Here is a 19,213-nt window from a genome sequence, read left to right on the forward strand (position 1 = left end):
AAAGAATATTTTGTTAATAAAATAAAAAAGTAATTTTACATAAAAAATGAAATATTAAAATCATGGTACTTTAAAAAATTGCATAAAATCTTATATCAATGATAATTTATAAAAACATAATTTTGATTGGCAATACTATAATATAAATTAAAATTTAAAATACTTTCATAATTTTATTTTACTAACATGTTTTTATCAAAATATTCATTACTGATAATAGTTTATCATATAATTAAATATAATTATATTTAAAAATTTTAATATAATTATTTAACTTAACGACTATTAAATTTATTTTTATACTAACTTTAATTTATATTGGATGATTTTTTTAATTCATGGTTGCTAAGGATTTAAATTAATTTTCATTTAATCCAGTGGGCAATGCCACGTCAGCGAACCGATCTAGCAAAAGGAAGTAATAAAAAAAAAAAACAGAAAAAAGAAAAAAAGGAAATCGCACTTTTGAGCATTTTCTTGCACGAAACAATATGAATATTAAATGATCGATGGTTCTGTGGTCCCCTAATGCAAACTCTCTCAGATCAGTGATTAGTGGTCAGGCTGGACTACTAATATTCAACAAAAAGAACACTTCCTTTCCATTTCTTTTGCCAGTGCATCTCTTTTAGCTCCGTTTACGAGAAGGGTCCACCAACAATCCTCTCATTTTCCTCTCCGTATTTTCTTCAAACACATAGAGATTCAGAGACAGGAGAAGAAGAAGAAGAAGAAGAAAAGGGATGTTTCTTAGCCAGTTGCAGAGCTCTCAGCCATGGATATCACCGCCTCGAGTCCCGAGACTAAATCTTATTTCTTCTTCTTCCAGAAAGTGGTAATTACTTCTTCATGTTCAGTGCCTCTCATTGTTAGAGCACGCATTACTCTAAATTTGTCCAATAATAAATTTTATGCCTCGTCAATTTATCGAGTTGCATGGACTTTTGCTTAGCTATCCTTATTTAATTTTTGAGGACATATTAGGCCTATGCGTTTGAGAAGTCATTTGTTGCTTTGCATTTTAACATTTTAATTTTGAGGAAAAGGAGCTAAGAGTGAAATCTAACCCAATTACGGCTTTTGTTAATTAAATTTTGTTCTACGTACGGGCAATTGGGGTTGTATTTCAGCAAGGTTTTCTTTAACTGTTTTTATTTGTTTGTTAAATGGAAAAAGGTGTGCATCAATCTCCTCTCATGATTCTTTCTTGGATTGCAAATTTGCAATACTTATAGGAACTTGCTTCTCTTCCAGTGCTTGAACAAATAAAATATGTACAATCTTGCTTAATGGAACCTCTCATGTAGAAAATGAAATTTGATTATTAATTTCTTGGTTGTTGAGATTGACAATTTTCCTCGAGCCAACTACTTTTTTTTTGGAGAGGAGCTAAACTGCATACTATATAGTACTGGGTTCTGGTTTTTTCTGCGATGAATATGTCTCCAACTTATCTTCCTAACTGCTTTTTTGAAGTCTTTTATAAACTGTAATTTCTTGAGTTTACGTGTTTCCCAAGAGGAGCATGTGGTCTTGTTCAAGCATTTGTGGCATTTACCAATCATATATTAGTTTGTTGACGATTTACCAATCATGTATTAGTTTGTTGACAATGGTGTCTCGCTTAATCAGTATATGAGGTATGGACTTCTAGGTGAGTCTGTTTTGGTGCTTTTTCTCCTTAGTGTTTATAATTTTTCCAAGAAATCTAAAATTCAACCGTTCCAAGTATATTCTGTTCTGTTTTTGCATATAGGGATAACTTAACTGCTTTACATTGCTGAAGTTTCATCAGCTAACATTAGGGATGCTATTGTTACTGTCAGTTATATATATAAATGAAGTATGTAATAGAAGGGAAATATTATGTTTAGTTATTTTGTCAATGCTTGTTGTTGTACAACAATGGCAGCTATAAGTTTTAGGCTGATGTTATAGTTCAACAGGAAATCATTGCCAAACCAATTTTGGTGGATCGAGTCTTCTGCTTTAAATGCACGGAATTTCAGAATACACTTTGGTGGTGAGTTAGAAGCAGTAAACTTTACTTGATTGATAATGGTAGGTTTTTTTTTTTTTAATTTTTTTAAACGAAGATGGAGATTTCACATCTTAGATCCAAAAGATAAAGGGGTTCTTATGTCATGATGTGCATTTCATTATGCTCTAGATAGACTCCATGCATGGGAGAGGGAGATTGGGAATCACAACAGCAAAGCAATTGTAAATAAGACAATTATCTTTAAAATCCAACTAAACTCAACTATATTACACTTCATTAGCTTTCAGATTAAAAGTGGTGGTTTGGAGCTGGAGAAGTTAGAGTTGATTAATATTGTATGTGAACCCTTTTCAACCCTTTTTCATGAGTTTTCTAGGAACGACCTGCCGGCTCAGGGTGATATCATGTTAAGTAGGCCCACATTGTAACAGGCACTTCTATAAGTTTTTAAGTTAGTTTTTATTCTTAGCAAATCAAATAAACTTTGCATTTGCTTGTCCCCCGCCGAGCTTCATGGAAGTTTCGATTAGATATTCTTAATTGTTCTTTTATGTGATTTTACCATCAAATTCTTGATACTCGTTACTTCCATTATGCTAGATGATGGAATTACTTGTCCAGATTACCGATGCATGGTATGCATTGGCTAATTAGGCATCATGGTTTGCAATGACCACCCCCCCATCCCCCCCAACCACCACCACCCCTGAAGCCCTTATTAATATGGTTCAATGAAGGATTAAACACATGCCAAGGCAACCATGACCCATGTCATGCGTATATTTTTTTGCCTGTTATGTGGTTCCTCTGTGAAGCAATACACAGAAGCCTTACTCATTTTTTATATTATTTCTGTGTTTAATTCAACCTGGTAGTGGTGGGTATATCTCAAAAGTACTCTGCAGATAGCTGTACATCTAGTGCTGAGGTATGTTTCCTAATATTATTTTTACAGGAAATTGGAAGGCCAGTTCTCAGAGGCTGGGGGATAAGATGATTTGTACCGCTTACAAGGATAACATAGATGATTCAGATCCCAGGTTCTTTAGAACGAGGCAAAATAGTGGTGCTCGGGTGAGAATTAAGTGAACAGAACCTGATGTGAAAAACTTTGGATATGGATGTTTCGTCTGAATTTCCTAGTTTGCTTCTTGTTTTTTAACTTGAATACGGGAACTGGTACCTATAACATGCTGTATTTGTGTTCTAGATAGTATTGATATATTTGGTTCATGGTTTTTCCTTTTAGCGTATCTCTGGAGTTCTTAAAAAAATTATCAGAAGTCATACTCAAGCATACCTCTCTTGCTTAAATTGATTGTGGATGATTGTGTGTTTTTAGTTGTAAGTTGTAGTATATAAGTTGATGCAATTCACTTTATGTGCAGACTTATGGAGCTGAACTCATAATTGGATCTATTTCATCATATTACATATTCAGATTAATGCAATTAAATTTTGTAAATTCATTGATAATGATGGTTCAAGATTTATCCCCCTCTTTGGATTTGACTTTTGGAGTTATAAGTTCACCTTTTGCTTGTGTATCTAATTCCTTGAGCAAACCCACGCCTCTTGGGCTGGATGTATCCTTCCCTCTCTTTCAAGATCTTCGGTGGAGCCTAGCACGTTTAATCTATCTCTTCAATATCCAACTGGAAAGAAATGTGGCAACGTAAGTGAAGCAATGACTTTCTTTGTTGATTCATGACTCTGCATCATTAAATCTGCTAATTGGTAAGAAGATGCTTGTGTCAAATTTCTTGATGTAACTAGAGTTAACACTTAAATGAAAAATGAAATATGCATTTTCTCTCATTGAGTAGAAATGTAACATCATAGACTCTAATTATGATTCCAAAATCAGGGATCTCAATCTCTTTTAATGTCATATTGTTTTAGTATTCTGTTGTAATATCGTTAATCCTATTGTTAACAATTTGCAGAAAACTAGGCTGCTGTGTAATCAATGGCAATTTCTTGTGTTATAATTATAACGTAATGTTTGATGGCCTAGATTTTTATGTCAAAGGCTTTTGGGTTTGACTGTGTAATTTAGCTTTGTAGATAAGTGCATTGTTGATCTTTAAGGTAAAAAACCAACCTTTGTACAAATATACCTAAAGTAGTAGTACAAAGCCTCGCAGGAAAAACTTATAGAGTACACTTAAATTGTCTATTTAATTTCTTGACTTCTTGTTAGTCTAAATTCCAACAAACTATAAAAGGTATTGAAGATTCTGGATCTCTTTATGCCAGGAACTTGTTGTTTTCTTGTTAGCACATAACTGATGCTGTTGCTTTGCTAATTTCTTTGTTTTTCATGTACCTGATGAATATCTGCGTAAAATCTCCTTGTTTTTTGTAGGTTCTTTATAGTGCTCCTTGTGGCTTGCTTCTCATTTGTTGTCATTGGTGGTTTCCTTTTTTTCAAGTTTAGGTAATCTATCTACTGCTGTTTCTGTAAAATACTGTGATATACGAGCGTTTTTACTACTTCCCATAAGGGGAATTGTAAGGTCTGCATGTATATGTGCAACTTTGTGTGTGTGCATGTGTCAACAGATACATTGTCTCATATTTGCCACTTACTATTTGCATACGAGTTTGAGAGGATCTTTTTAGCTTTAGTTTGATTATATATGTACTAATATCATTAGGCGATGTAAAAACTATTGTATTTTAATTTGAAACTATTCATCTCTTGTGCTGGTTTATTGGTTCTTCTTTTAATTGACTTTTGTTGCATATGTTCTCTTTATTGTTTGCTGATCTGGGTATTGCTGTGTTCAATGACACAGAGGAAGTAAGCAGTCTCTGGAGGACTGCTTTTGGGAAGCTTGGGCATGTCTGTGTTCATCATCTACTCATCTAAAGGTGTACTGATGTCTCATGAATATCATAGTGCCATTCACTTGAAATTTTATCTCCCGTTCCATAACTGCTAATTTATGTTTTTTGTGGCTAAAGAACTTCATTTCATGTGAAACTGCAGCAAAGAACACGTGTTGAACGTGTTATTGGCTTTCTTCTAGCCATCTGGGGCATACTGTTCTACTCTCGGTTATTGAGTACAATGTCAGAGGAGTTCAGGGTAAACTACTGGAACAAGAACTACTCACTAAATCTTACTTATATTTAAATGGTATCCTTAGGACTATCACTTGGGCTTGGACAGACTAACATGCAAAGGCTTAGGGAAGGTGCACAAATGCAAGTACTTGAGACGGATCATATTATTATTTGTGGAGTAAACAGTAAACTGAATTTCATACTTAAGCAGCTAAATATGTATCATGAGTTTGCTGTTCGCTTAGGTACTGCTACAGCTAGGTAATTGGCTCTTATGCTGAATCACTTGTTCTATGTCTGTGCTGTGTGCTCATCTTCTGTTTCCTTTGATTTATCTTGTGTTCGTCTTTACAGGAGGCAAAGAATTCTTCTTATGTCTGATCTTCCAAGGAAGCAGATAGATAAGCTAGCTGACAATTTTGCCAAAGATCTTAGCCATATTGATGTCCTTCCTAAGAGGTATGTCTTTATTGTTTTCTGCAACTTGCAGTAGAATCTAATAGGACTTCCCTTTTCTTTCCCCAAGATTTTCATGCATATATTCTTCTTCATTGATTCGGTACTGTCCCTTGGTTAGGTGAGGTACCTACCTTGGCTACAGTCTAATTGCTTTGCCATTTGGATAGGAGCATTTCATTAAATAGGAGTTGCTTTCTCTTTTCTGGGAGAGGGGCTTCTTTCCTGCAAAGTCCATTTCCCTGTTTTCCTTTGACTAGGAGTTCCTAGATACAAAAGGATCTGATGTTGGTATTCAGGGTTCTTGTAGTCAACTAGAAATAGTTTCCCTTTTCTTTTGTGGACTCACCTTCTGTATGCTTCATAATAGAGAGGGACAAATATATCCTAAGCACGAAGCATCATAATGTGTATTCCAAAAAGTTCAGATTGATGCTAATTATAATCATGCATGTGAGATAATGTCTATTGATTTTGATCGATTCTATAGACTGTATGGTAACTTGTTTAATGTAAAATGTTTTACTAACTCAATAACTACTTAGTGTTTTCGCTCGGCAACCCAAAACGAGGGTTTTCTATTGTATGCGGGTATTTATTTTTGTGTCAATATCTTGTTGCTTGTGCCATTACATGGATCAACTATCAACATCATCATTTGTGAAGTTAAACAACTAGAACACATTAACTGAAATTGAATTTTGGATTTTGTTGACGATTTGTTTGCCTCTAGTTCTTAACATTTTGAGTTTCATTTCTACAGTTGCAGCCTTAGCCTAACAAAATCATTTGAAAGAGCTGCTGCCAATAAAGCACGTGCCATAATTATATTGCCAACAACAAAGGGGGATCGGTAAGAACTAGAAAGAAACATTTGAAGGATATTCTATTATTTATTTATTTATACAGTACTATATAATTTTTCAGGAAACTTCTTGTTTGTCAGTGAGAGAACCATCTGGTGGTAGTTACAAGAATATCAAAAGTTGCTTCGTCATGATAGAAATATGATTACTAGGTTAAAAGGATAATGATTTCAGATCTTCAATTGATTAGGTACGAAGTTGATACCAATGCATTTCTATCTGTGCTAGCTCTTCAACCTATTACAAAGATGGAATCTGTCCCTACCATCGTTGAGGTACATAAACTAGTCATGGTTCTTCAGGAAATTATATAATGAGGTTTATTCTGTATGATGTCAAGTTGGATATGATGTCAGTTTTAAAAAATACAGGTCTCAAACTCCAATACAAGTGAACTCTTAAAGTCAATTTCTGGAGTGAAAGTAGAGCCAGTGGAAAACGTTGCATCCAAATTATTCGTTCAGTGCTCTCGCCAAAAGGGGCTGATAAAAATCTACAGACATTTGCTTAATTATCGAAGTACCATATGAATTTTCCATTTGAATTTTAATTGCCAGTATTGTTTGCTTCTCTATGTTTTTGAGAGAGAGATAAGACTTGAGACACAGAGACAGAGAATTCCTTTCATGTTCCTTGCTTAATTTTAAAGTAATAAATACAGATACACACCCACACAGAGTTGATTTGCATTTGGCTTTACTTGATTTTAGAATAATAAAAGCGTGCCAAAGGAATAGTACTATAATTTCTTAATCCGATAACATTTAGATTTGATCTGGATTAGGTCTTTTGCTTCAAAATGCTGCTTCCCTTTCGGCTCTATGAAGTTTTAGTGTTACTTGTCCCAAACAAGTTGCACACTTATTATGTTCTATTTATTACAGTTTCACTCTCAACATGTCTTGCGCTTGGTCTGCTCAGTTTGGGTGTTAGTTTGTTCTGCCTTCGCAAAACAAAGCAGTACCAACCAGCCAACACTTGAACTGTGCACCCATGTGCAGTTTTTGGTTGCTTTAAATTATGATGGTTGTTAGCAAGTTTAGTGGTGTAGAACCACAACGAACACTCAAAGGGGATAAGAAATAAACTCTCAAATTTTATTAATTATCAATTGTCAATAATATTAGCTCTACTAAAATGGCTAGATTGCACAGGTATTTATAATATCCCGAAATAATGAATACTAAACCGACACTAATTAGGAATACTAAATCATCACAAACTCCTAAATAAGTAAAATACTACTTCTTATCTAAATTTCCTAAATTTCTTCATAAAATATGGAGATCTACAATCTCTAGTAGAATGTCCTGTATCAGTTAGTTTTTATGCTTGTAAGACATATCCAATGTTAACACCTGAAAATTGCATCTGCATTTGTTGTCAGATCTGTTATGTTTTTGCTTATTCAAAATAATATCTTCACAATTGTCTTCTTCAACCTATTTTCTTCTTTCCCGACTGAGATTCTTTTTCATCATCGAAATGCTATAATTTCTACCAAAACACTAACTTGCATCGCGTTTACTTCTTGCAGAAAATGTTTTTAATCTTTGCAGTTTCCCTGATCTAGCAGGAATTAAGTATAGGCAACTGAGACGCGGATTTCATGGGGTAAAGCTATCGGCTGAATAAATTTCTGTTAGAAGAAAACTTCCATGCAATCTGATATGTATATTTATTTTTTTCCCCAAATGGATGTCTTTTCAGGTAGTTGTTTGTGGTCTTTACAGGAACAAAAAGATATATTTCCACCCAAATGATGATGAAATCCTTCAGAAAAGTGACAAAGTATGTAGATGCTATGGATTTTGTGAACTGTCATCCTTGCTCGTATTAATTTCAAATTTTAGAACCATAACTTTGAGACACAATCAAGTTAGACATGTAATTTGAATAAATAGCAAGAAGCAAGTGACTAGAGTCTGAGATGCTGACCAGTTTCAACCTACTTCTTTTCGAGGAAAGATATGATTGCTCGTCATTGTATTTGTTGAATTGTGCTGCTTTTCTCATGCTGTTGAGTTGATTATACTCCCTTCTTGATCTTATTTTGCATTCTTTAATTTCAATTTCCTCATGCAGATTTTGTTCATTGGACCTGTTCATCGGAGAAGGAAACCTGAAATTGCATCTTCTACCATTTTGAAAGAAGGAACTTCTTTGCAAAGTCTGAAAGTTGGAGATGATAATGACGATATAAATTACACCATAGAATTGATAAAAACACGGCTCAAAAATATTGTAAAACGTCCCAAAAAATCAGGGTCTAAGGTGTCTATTAGGAGCAAGAATTTCTCAAATGACATGCCTGGGATTATGTGTAAGCATGTATGATTGTTTTTTTTGTCAGTGCAGGCATCAGATTTGTCTCTTGGACCAAAAGAATGTATACTTTTACTTGGATGGCGCCCAGATGTTGTAGAAATGATTGAAGAATATGATAATTATCTTGGACCAGGAAGCATATTGGTATGCTCTTATATTCTTTGGAATCTTCATACTTCTTAGCTCAGATCATACCTGCTCCTCAATTATGGTCATTGGAAAATTTTGGCTGATCTATTGCAATGGATGCAGAAGTTCTCTTCCAAAAAAACTTTTTTTTCTCTAGTTGCTTGCTTTGCTTGAGAATTAAAAGTATGTCTCCATATTGTCTTCCTCAAGAATGCATGAAGTGCAATTTATTATTATGCAAATTCCCTTAAGATTATCTGAGAAGGGATACCTTCAGGTCCCATTGTCAGTTAGATCAGAGAAAAGGACGAAAAAATATGTTCTTAGCTGGAATATGTCCCCATGTGCAACTAAAGTTATCAATTTTCATCGCCCTCTCTCTCTCTCTCTCTCTCTCTCTCTCGAATGCCTTAACTTTAGTCCAGGTCATTCTTTTGAGATTTTTGACTGAGCAGGTTTTTTAAATTGGGATTTCAATTTTTTTTTTTTAAAAAAGCAACTAGAACTAACCCTTTGTCGTTAGAATTTTTTTTAAAGTCTGATAATCATGCTTATTCTTTTTGTGTACTTTTACTGTCCCATTCCCTTTCTTCTGATTAAATACAAGCTGAAAATGCCATTAATAAACATAAAATAGAAATTCATTTTTCCTCTTAAGAAACTTTGACTAAGGTATGTTAAACTTGATGCAGTTTATTATAGGTGTCGATTCAACCTATAATGCAAATGCATCCTGGTGTTCCTCCAGTTGGCTGGGCTTTCCCAGTTGTTACCAAAATGGCGTCACTGCACTGTTGATTATTCCTTGCTGAATATGACTAAATTTGTTCACTGCCAATACACTTAGAAACTTCAAACCATAACTTTCTGCAATTTCTTTGTTTTCTTTCTTCTTCTTCTTCCTTTTTTCCTTGGCAATTAGGGAAAAGATATTTGTATGGAATTTTTTTCTCTCATCACCAATAAATTAATGCATTATTTCTTGGAACATTTTGGAACCCTAAATTTGTTTTCACATATCGCATGCTTTAACTTTGTGGATCAAACGTAAACGTATACTGTTATAACGTTTAGAGTCAGCAACTCAATGTATATAATGCAGGAAATTTTATCAGATGTACCATTAGCTGACAGGAAAAAGGCAAGCGATGGCGCTGGTCTAGGCAAACTGAAAAACATCCGAGTTTCCCACAGGGTACTGTCTGATTTAGTCAACCAGAGAATAGACCTTAACCGCATTTTCTTTATGTCTGTTTCTTCAAAGGCTTTGTTTCCTTTCACTCTGATCCCTTATCGCCTTTTTGAAGCTGCAGATTGGAAATCCCATGGATTATGATGCCTTAAAGGAAACCATTATCAACATTCAAAGTTCGTTTAAGAAAGGTGAAGATATTCCATTGTCGATTGCTGTAATATCAGATAGAGAATGTCTTCTCGGAGGTAACAATACTTGATGAATGGCTCCTTAGAGGTAACAATATTTGATGCTTTATTAGATTGAAGGTAACCTTGCATTAATTATTCTCTCTTCAGATTCATCCAGGGCAGATAAGCAATCCGCATTCTCTCTTCTTCTTGCTGAAAACATCTGCAATAAACTTGGCGTGCAGGTGAATATTATTTTGCTAAAAAAAGCTTGAGCAATATGGATCCTTGGTTTCTACTTCTAAAGATTAGCTTTCAATCTCAGCTGATCCAAGAATATCAGTGATAATAAATTTGTGTTTTGGATGAAAAGAGAATTAAGATAATTATGAACTGTTTTTCAGGTACAAAATCTAGTTGCAGAGATTGTTGACTCGAAATTAGGAAAACAAGTAAAGCCCTCCCTCAACAGACTTGATCAGTTCTCTTTGACTAGAACATCATGATTTTACATTTATATTTAATAATTTGTGCAATCCCTTCAGATTACAAGAATCAAGCCATCCCTGACTTATATAGCAGCAGAGGAAATAATGAGCCTTGTCACAGCTCAAGGTAATCAATATACTTTGCTTGCTATTATAGCATTTCTACAATTGCAGCGTTAAATTTTTAGATTAATTAGTTGTTTGCATGACAGTGGCAGAGAACAGTGAACTGAATGAGGTGTGGAAAGACATTCTGAATGCAGAGGGTGATGAAATTTATGTTAAGGTAAAATATATGTTTTTTTCTAAGATAGTGTGTTGCTTTTAATATTCTTCAGCCTGAGAATAATTGGGTGGTTAATAATTAATTATCCATAGGCATGTTCACCTGCATGTGTTACGGCAGCTTAGGGAACCTTTTCTTAAATTCGTAGTAATTTGGAATTGGGCTGCAAAGTGTGTGCTGCTATCAATTCATGGGAGAACTGAATTTTCTAGGTTAATTGGTTATGATGGGATCATTCTTTCTGGTGGTGATCTGGCATTTTGTCTAATGTCTAAGTGGATAAAATCCAAAAAAAAATTTGTAGACTAAAATGACAGAATGAAGCATGACTATAGTTTTTTTTTTTCTTTTTTTTTGGGAGAAACATAAAAGAGTAATATGTGATTTTGCAATGGTTGTTTTAGATTTGTCAAAAATATACCCTACGGTTGGTACCATTAGCACTATTGTGCCAAGCCCGGTGCAGCGTTACCAGATGTTGATGTGGCAACACCCAACCAACTAATCATTTTTTTAAATTTTACATAATTCAGTAATAGAAAAAAAAAATGATTGACTGGGCTTTGCCATGTCAGCACCTAGTAATGGTGGCACAGAATGTGGCCCATTCATTGTAACTGTGCTGACCACAGAATACACGTTTTGACAAACTTTAAAACACAGATCTGAAAGTGTCAAAACTCGAAACAACAAGGTACTTTTTTGTACTTTTCCCCCTTTTTTCTTTGAATATGATCAATTGGTCGTGCTGCCAATGATGAATGGATAACTAATGACATTGGCATTCCTTGAAAATACATATATAGCCCCATTTTACCCTAATTTACTTCATGTGTTTGCCAGGATATTAGCCTCTATATGAAGGAGGGAGAGACTCCTTCATTCTTTGAACTTTCTGAAAGGGCATTTTTGCGGCGAGAGGTTGCTATAGGCTATGTCAAAGATAATAAAAAGGTATAGGTTAGTGAGAAGGTTATTAGCATCTAGATTTGATAAATTACGCAAACATGATCCAGACATCTTATTCATGCCTCGCTTTTCCAGGTTATTAATCCGATTCCTAAGTCCGAGCCCCTCTCACTTGGAATGACGGACAGGTTAATTGTTATATCTGAGCTTGAAGGAGAACAACCTATCATCTACGACTTGTAAACTTCAGTCGTCATCTATTGTTGCCCCATTCATTTCTTTTAGTCGTTATTGGGGCTTTCTAATATAAGTTCAGGTAGAAATTCTGGAATATAATTTGTCAATAACAGTAAGATATCATGAAAGATGGGTTCATTGAAAGTTTTGACAGAGGATTGTTTATTTATAACTGAGTCATGATAGTTTTGCAATTTGTAGATTTCTCACCAAAGGAACTACAGCTGTTGAATGTTCAGTTTGAGATTTATGTTTTTTTATTATGTAAAGTAATATGAACTTCTAGGCACGATCACAAGACATTGAACAACATATTGTTTCATAGCTTCAAAACAATGGATCTAGCTGAACAAGATGAAACAGAGAAAATTTGCAAATTTTCTTGGAAAATTATAATATGGAGTTGGAGCACTAAAAGATAGTGTTGCTTATAAATACGTAGTTATATTTATTCCTTAAATTAATGAATAGTGAGTCGGTCTTATACTAAAGTATGCACTTCAAGAGCATACAATAATCTTCCAATTTTCTTAGCTTCACAGACATTTGAGTAAATTTTCATGGCGCTATTTTAGCAGGAGCACACGGTGGTTCATGAGTGTTTAAAGCCTTGTCTGGATAGCACATGCTGCATTATAATTTTTTGTTTCTTGTAATGCGGTGAATTTATAAATGGGGGTGGCATACTGGGCACATGAGTCGGGTTGAATCTCGGGTTTTTCTATGCAGGTTTTAGAGTTATTTCGGGTTACTCATCTAATTGTTATATAAGAAGAAGTTAAATTAATTTATAAATTGTATATTATCTCAAGTAGATATATTAATTTATCAATTAAATTTTTATATTAAAGTTCATATTAGTTACCTTAATTTAGAATGAGTTGGCGTTGAACCAATGAAATCATATTATTGGATTAATATTTGAATTTGAGTTATTTTAAATCTTTACATATTAAAATAAATTATAAATAAATTAAATCAATTGGAATGAAATTAAAATTTACCACCTCAATTCATCAGTCACTAATAAGAGTTATCCATTTGCATGAAAGTTTTCAAGCTCATGCGTCGCAGTGTTCTCCTGTGAACGTGAATTAAATATCGGTAGGGTTATAGGATTTCGGCTAAAGTAGTTAATTTCACTGTGTATATATTGAAGATATACAATTTAACTTATTCTTAATTTTTTATTTAAATTAACATAAAATTTTTAATTTAAACTTAATTAAGTTAAAAAAATAAAATTTTTAATCAAAATTTCTTGATTTATATAAAAATATATTTATTAATTTTTAATTAAAATTTCATTTTCATTATTTTTAAACTAAATTAAAAATTTTAAACTAATTAAGACATTAAATTAAAAATAAATTAAATTAGGCATTAAGCTGTGTCACAATTGGTTAAACTAGGAAAAATTATATTAAAATCATTGAGATTTAATCATAATTATAATTTTAGAATAAACTTTTTTTAATTGCAGCCCTCTCTTCACAATTAAATTAATTACAATCAAGTCTAAATTAACAACTATTTATAATTTTCATATTTAAAGTTAATAAAAAGTAAATATAAATATCAAAATTTTTTTTCTCTGCATTGTACAGCATTTTCTTGTGTTTCTTATAATTGTCATGTTGGAGTATGAGTATCAGAATACATGATTATCTTCTGAATAACAATTTTTTTCCTCTTAGTGCAATAATCCTTTATATTATTTTATTTCATTATTTTGGGCACAATTCCCAATAAAATAAAAAGGTGCCTTGTATATTAATTTTTACTGTTATATTTTTATTATTTAGGTTTTACTACTTATTTATATATTGTTAGAAATATATTTGTAATTTTTTTAAAAATATATTCATAATTTTTAAATTTTAATATTTTTTTATTTCTTTTCGTTTGAAGTAATTTTTTTATTTTAAAAAAATTTAAAATAATTAAAATTTAAAATTATTTTTTTTTTCTTTTTAATTATTATACAAATAAAAGAAAAAAAAATACTTACTTTTTCTATCTATTTCCCTCGAGACAAACAGTGTAAAAGGGCAGAATAAAAGGGAGAGAGGTGAACTCAAAATTTACATCCGCCAGGGCTACACAGGCGGATCTTAAATATTACCATAACTCACCACCCAGGCATAGCATCAAAACATTGTCTTTTGCCTTTTATCTTTTTCTGTGTCTGGTGCTAATCTACGGAAAGCACCTGATAGTGAATTCAGGAAGGGATGGCCCATGGTGCTTACGGGAAGCGCAGGGTCGCCGAACGGAAGCCTCATCTGGGGCGGCGATCCAAGGGAATAGGAGTAGAGAAGAAGTCAAAGCCCAAGTCTGTGTCTCTTAAGAACCAGATTCGCTCTATCGAGCGTATGCTCCGCAAGGTACCCTGCAATTAATCCTTTTTCCGCGAAATACTGCTTTCCTTTTTTTAGCTCCCGTACAATAAACCCAGAAAAAAAGGGTCGAATTTCTATTTGCTAGAGTTAGGGTTTTGTGTTCAATCGACATTTTTTTTTACTTTTAATTATTATCTTTTATCAATTAGTGGACTGGAATTCACGTTTGTAATGGTTACTGCTGCAGAATTTTTGTGCCATGTTTTTCTTTTTCTTCCTGGGCAAAGAGAAGAAGGGGGGGTGGGGGGGGGGGGGGGGTGTGTGGGGGTTGCACTGGTGGTGAGAGGGCTGGGGTCATTGTATTGTGTTTCAATGCTAAAATGTGAGTATTAATTCACGCTAGGAACTTCCTCCAGAAGTCAGAGAGGCGCAAGAAAAGAAGTTAGAAGGACTTCAGAAACAACAGGAGATTCATACACGTCTGGCATTGGAACGCAAAATATTCTTGCAAGATAGGAAGATAAAGTTTTTCGGTAAGTTAATTTGCATATTTTATAGTAGAATTTTGCACAATTGCGCATACTTTGTTGTATGCTTTAATTCTCATTTGCATCGGAGACAAGTACTGTGGTTGAGCCACACTTCCATTGTTCAGAGAGAAGAAAGATAGAAAGAAGAATTAGGCGCCTGGAGAAAGTGCAACGAGCTTCATCTGGTCAGGCGCAGGATGTAGAGATTGCGGAACAGCTTTCTAAATTGAAAGAAGATCTTGAATATGTTAGGGTAAGCTGTTATAATATCGTGTGCTTTATATGTTTGCCGTTCTTTTTTTTATTTATTTATTTTATTTTTGTGGTGCATTGTTCATGAAATTTGTATTTGCAGTCTTTTAAATAGATTATGTTTTGAAATTATAAGTTCCCATGAGTGTTGTACTGGATTTTTGTGCAAAGCCTACTTAACATTGAAGATGTGGACCATGCGGTCATACTAAATTTCTAATTGGTAAAGCTTTCCCATAGATTCTGTTATTCATTTGAACCCAAAGTTCTTTAGGAGAAGTCGCCAAGCAATTGTACATGGCATTATGTTTCTTTTTGGGAATAAAATAAATAATTATAAAATCTACTGCAAGCTAATATTTTTTTAAATGTTTTCAATTGCAGTTTTTTCCCAAGAGTGAGAAATATGTATCTTTGTTTAATGGAGGTGACGATTCGAACATAGTTGATAGGAGAAATGGATTGCGTAAACAGATTAAAGCCAACTTAAGTGCTGCTGCAGCTAGTGGGAAGGATTTGGAAGGTATCTTCTTTCTTCTACTTCCACCAGAACTTTTTCGGGTTAATGTTCTATGCAAACTTAAACTTATTTCTTTTGCTATTATGCCTTTATGTTGATAAAAAGTGTTCACAGTGGATTTCCCAGAAATCTGAGGTTAGTTGTGTCCTGTTTGAGGGACAATCATAATGAATCATCTTAAAGAAATCAGATAAATATTTTGACAAAAATACAAATAACATTCCTCCATAGTCAATGAGCAATAAGCTGTAATTATTAGATGGAGAGCGCCGGTTTTTCCTATGCTGTTGATAAACAACATGGAATGTGGTGGACTGTGCACCTCAATCTTTTTCAAATCCATGCATGACTGATATGTAGATTAATTTTGTCTTATATTCTGGGCTTTAGAAGGAGTGGATCATACTAAACTAATTCCTGACCTCTAGCAGTAGATGCTATTCAGTAGCTCGAGGTCAGGTACCAAAAAGAATTCTTTTCTGTGTTATTGTGGTTTATTAGGGAGAAAAAGGTTGAATGATCCTCAATGATGTGGAGATTATATGGAATTGGTTTATTCTTGCTAGACATAGTTAATATATTTTAATTAGTCCGTCTACTTGTATTTTATAGGGAATTTGGGATTGAGTTGATGGTATAGTATAAATACATTCATGTTAATCATAGTTCTCTTGGGCTCTTCGATGCACTTTTTATTTGTGTTATGTGAAGTTTATGCACTTCAGTGCAAAAGATGCTTACACTTTTAAGTCCATTATCAGCACCAACTCCCAACCACCACCCCCTCTCCTTCTCTCTCTCTCCCCCCCCCCCCCCCTCCCCCCCCTCTCCCTTCTCCCTTTTCCTCTCTTCCCTTCCCTCCCTCGCTCCCTGTAGTACTTGTTCTAAAAGTGAGGTCTTGAGTAAAAGCCGTGGAACTGCTCTGTGGACTGTGCTTTTAGTTCTTCTCTTATTGTTGGGGTAAATGGACTTTCTAAAGCGTAGAAATTTGGTTAAAACTGACATAGGTTAAAAGCAACACCAAATAATTCTTTCCTAAGAGTAAAGGCTGTATAATGTAATATACACTTTTCATAATGTTATTTCACTGCTAACATATTCTTATCTTAATATTTTGTTAGAATGTTTGTTACTGCCAACAATATTGATGTCTTATTTTGGACTTACTTTGCAGAGACAGGTAGTGAGGATGATGGGCTTTTGGATTTGAGTGAAGATGATTTCTTCTTAACTGGAACTTCAAGTGATGAAGCAGACGCAGATGATGAATGGACTGATAAAAGTACAAGGTATGTCTTGCAATTGTGAGCTGAGGATGGAGGTTTCAAGAATTCCTTTTTTCCCCTCTTATTGTTGGGTCTGCATTCAAACTTGGTCTTTGTTTTCACTTTTCACTAATCACTTGTACTAACAGATTAAGGTCCAGAGAATTATGTAAACATGCTGACATGTGATTAGCCCGTTTCTGTACCATCTTTGTTTATGAGCCTGTAAATTGTTTTACATCATAAAATGTGCATATTTAAATATCATTTATTTTTCAGGGAACATGCTTCTAGTACTTCTGGCAAAGCAGCATCTGGTATGTCCAGTGATGAAAGGAACCAGGTCACCTTTCTAATCTGAATATGGCGTTCTCATTCAAAACCCTGTACAACTAATGACTATTTCTAAGTTTTTCTTAATCTGTTTTCTTACTTTAACTTGTCTCATGCAGAGGCAGATGTCTGCTAGAGCTCTAATGCCTCCTCCTCGGCCTTCTAGCAACTCTCTTTCAAATTCAGTGCATGCTCAATTGAGGTTTGGGGCATCATCAAGCAAAAATTCATGGATGGAGAGGTCTGAAATTTCTACATCCAGCAATACATCAAGTAGCAGAAGTGGATCTTCTTCTAAGGCGGGGGGGTCTTCAAATACAAGGACAGGTCATAGTAGTAATCTAAGTTCTAATTCTGATGCTCACAAGCCCCGAAGGAAGAGGAGGCCAAAGAAGAAAAAGCAACAGGTATATTTTTTAAATTAATTGTACCCCATTCAAATATTTTTGGTATTTTCTTTTAATATATTTTTCCTCGCATTGCACTTTTGCCATCTGTGTCATTCATATTTGTTGAAATGCTAATTCATCTCAATGATCATGGCTCCTGTCAATAGCGATAATTAGAAAGTCGATCTTAGCATGTTGCTCACTGAATATTGTGTGATAATATGTGTGGTGGTTTGTATTCTTTGCTGTGATATTTTACTTTTTGCTGTATGATAATTTGTTTTCTCCTTCATTTGCAGGCATGAATTGGATGAACTCAACATTTATTTAACTTCACCATAACCGATTGAAGTCTATTATCACAAGACAATAATGAAATATTTATGGTTCTGTTTTAACCATCAAACATTTTTCATTTTTTGTGGGTAGATAGTCAGAAGTCTGTACCTATTGCTCTCTGGAACTATCATTTCAACAAATCCCTACAAAGGTGCTAGGTTTATGTGAGAATTCTTTCAACAGTTGCTTGTATAAAGTCTTTCTCATTAGCATGGACTTCTCATTCTCTTTTCCTATTTAGTATCTTTTCAGAATGATTTTTGAGACTTCCATGAGGCAGGTAAAATTACTTTGTTCAGAGGGATAAAAAGGTCCAGCACTCATGATTTGCCATTATTTCATGATATTGATTTACAAATGAGAAGTCTTTCCTTTTATTTATTTTTTTTTTTTCGAGCTCTATAGACGTGAATGTTGTTTTTCTTAATAATCAAGCATCAATTCAGACAAGGAATCTGGATTTGGGTTTTGAGAATTGGCTGTCACTGGCTGAAGTTTAGCACTTATGGTGTGCTTAGTGGCATGATGGCATTGTTTTGTTCTTTTTAATTATTGCATAAATCTTGAAGTTGACCCGTAGTGAAATTCTCAAGTATATTGTTGCAGCATTAAGTTTGAGTTGAGCATGGAGGCTAGAGTAATCCACAATTTCATACGTTTCCTCAAGTTCTGAGGCCTGGCTTTGGAGTCCTCAAACTTCAATGATTATGTGGAGATGATGGATGTATAGTTTCATGAATGATATTCAGTGGTCCTAGCAGGGGCCAAAAATTCCTTGTGATAAATGTAAACCAATCATTTCTTACATGCTTTTGTTATGCGAAAAAGATTCACATATATTTGATTATCATGCAAGTCAAAGATACAAAAAATGTTATTTATTTGCTTATTGACCCCGACAATTATCTGGTGTTAACCATAAAATTTTCAGTTTTACAAAGAAATTTAAGAGAAAATTGGAGGCCATAAAAGCCTTTTGAGTGCCAACATTTCCTTTTTTTATTTATTTATTACATTTTATGATTTATATTAGTGTAATAATTTTTTTATTTAGTAAGATTGAAACTCAAAATTTTGCGGTCCTGAAAATATTTAATATCACATT

The 19,213-nt window shown here is 33.9% G+C and overlaps 2 protein-coding genes across 8 annotated transcripts; both read left to right on the plus strand.

Moving 5' to 3' along the window:
* Nucleotides 1–511: 511 nt before the first annotated feature.
* Nucleotides 512–12,376, plus strand: LOC110673215 (putative ion channel POLLUX-like 2). Of its 5 annotated transcripts, none has more exons than XM_021836275.2 (24): nt 512–835; nt 1,947–2,023; nt 2,958–3,076; nt 3,391–3,677; nt 4,371–4,442; nt 4,804–4,879; nt 4,998–5,096; nt 5,181–5,335; nt 5,429–5,533; nt 6,294–6,383; nt 6,587–6,671; nt 6,768–6,915; nt 7,934–8,010; nt 8,107–8,187; nt 8,482–8,670; nt 8,755–8,868; nt 9,956–10,048; nt 10,167–10,293; nt 10,387–10,463; nt 10,623–10,670; nt 10,764–10,833; nt 10,919–10,992; nt 11,836–11,952; nt 12,037–12,376. In XM_021836275.2, the coding sequence occupies exons 1-23, from the start codon at nt 744–746 to the stop codon at nt 11,950–11,952; spliced, it is 2,472 nt and encodes an 823-aa protein (XP_021691967.2). In that variant the 5' UTR covers nt 512–743; the 3' UTR covers nt 12,037–12,376. The 5 variants fall into 5 exon arrangements, with proteins under 5 accessions (XP_021691967.2, XP_021691968.2, XP_021691966.2 ...); XM_021836274.2 differs by having other exon boundaries at nt 513–835; nt 1,939–2,023; nt 11,836–11,946; XM_021836273.2 differs by having other exon boundaries at nt 513–835; nt 11,836–11,946.
* Nucleotides 12,377–14,196: 1,820 nt separating this feature from the next.
* Nucleotides 14,197–18,945, plus strand: LOC110673253 (rRNA-processing protein EFG1). 3 transcript variants are annotated; one of them, XM_021836323.2, is made up of 8 exons: nt 14,197–14,525; nt 14,884–15,013; nt 15,136–15,263; nt 15,647–15,785; nt 16,957–17,071; nt 17,327–17,390; nt 17,500–17,787; nt 18,069–18,324. In XM_021836323.2, the coding sequence occupies exons 1-8, from the start codon at nt 14,373–14,375 to the stop codon at nt 18,072–18,074; spliced, it is 1,023 nt and encodes a 340-aa protein (XP_021692015.1). In that variant the 5' UTR covers nt 14,197–14,372; the 3' UTR covers nt 18,075–18,324. The 3 variants fall into 3 exon arrangements, with proteins under 3 accessions (XP_021692015.1, XP_058001108.1, XP_021692013.1); XM_021836321.2 differs by lacking the exon at nt 18,069–18,324 and adding an exon at nt 18,715–18,945 and having other exon boundaries at nt 14,198–14,525; XM_058145125.1 differs by having other exon boundaries at nt 17,500–18,945.
* The last annotated feature ends 268 nt before the right edge of the window (nt 18,946–19,213 follow it).

The sequence above is a fragment of the Hevea brasiliensis genome, chromosome 4 (genome assembly GCF_030052815.1).
Source record: "Hevea brasiliensis isolate MT/VB/25A 57/8 chromosome 4, ASM3005281v1, whole genome shotgun sequence".
Classification (NCBI taxonomy): Eukaryota; Viridiplantae; Streptophyta; class Magnoliopsida; order Malpighiales; family Euphorbiaceae; genus Hevea; species Hevea brasiliensis.

Bases quoted from the DNA above. Each gene is read 5' to 3' on its own strand.
- LOC110673215 (XM_021836273.2), top strand. From the start codon at position 744: ATGTTTCTTAGCCAGTTGCAGAGCTCTCAGCCATGGATATCACCGCCT. The intron at 6,916-7,933 runs GTACCATATGAA...TACTTCTTGCAG, and splicing joins ACATTTGCTTAATTATCGAA to AAAATGTTTTTAATCTTTGC. The intron at 10,464-10,622 runs GTGAATATTATT...ACTGTTTTTCAG, and splicing joins GCAATAAACTTGGCGTGCAG to GTACAAAATCTAGTTGCAGA.
- LOC110673253 (XM_058145125.1), top strand. From the start codon at position 14,373: ATGGCCCATGGTGCTTACGGGAAGCGCAGGGTCGCCGAACGGAAGCCT. The intron at 15,264-15,646 runs GTAAGCTGTTAT...TTTCAATTGCAG, and splicing joins AAGATCTTGAATATGTTAGG to TTTTTTCCCAAGAGTGAGAA. The intron at 17,072-17,326 runs GTATGTCTTGCA...TTTATTTTTCAG, and splicing joins TGGACTGATAAAAGTACAAG to GGAACATGCTTCTAGTACTT.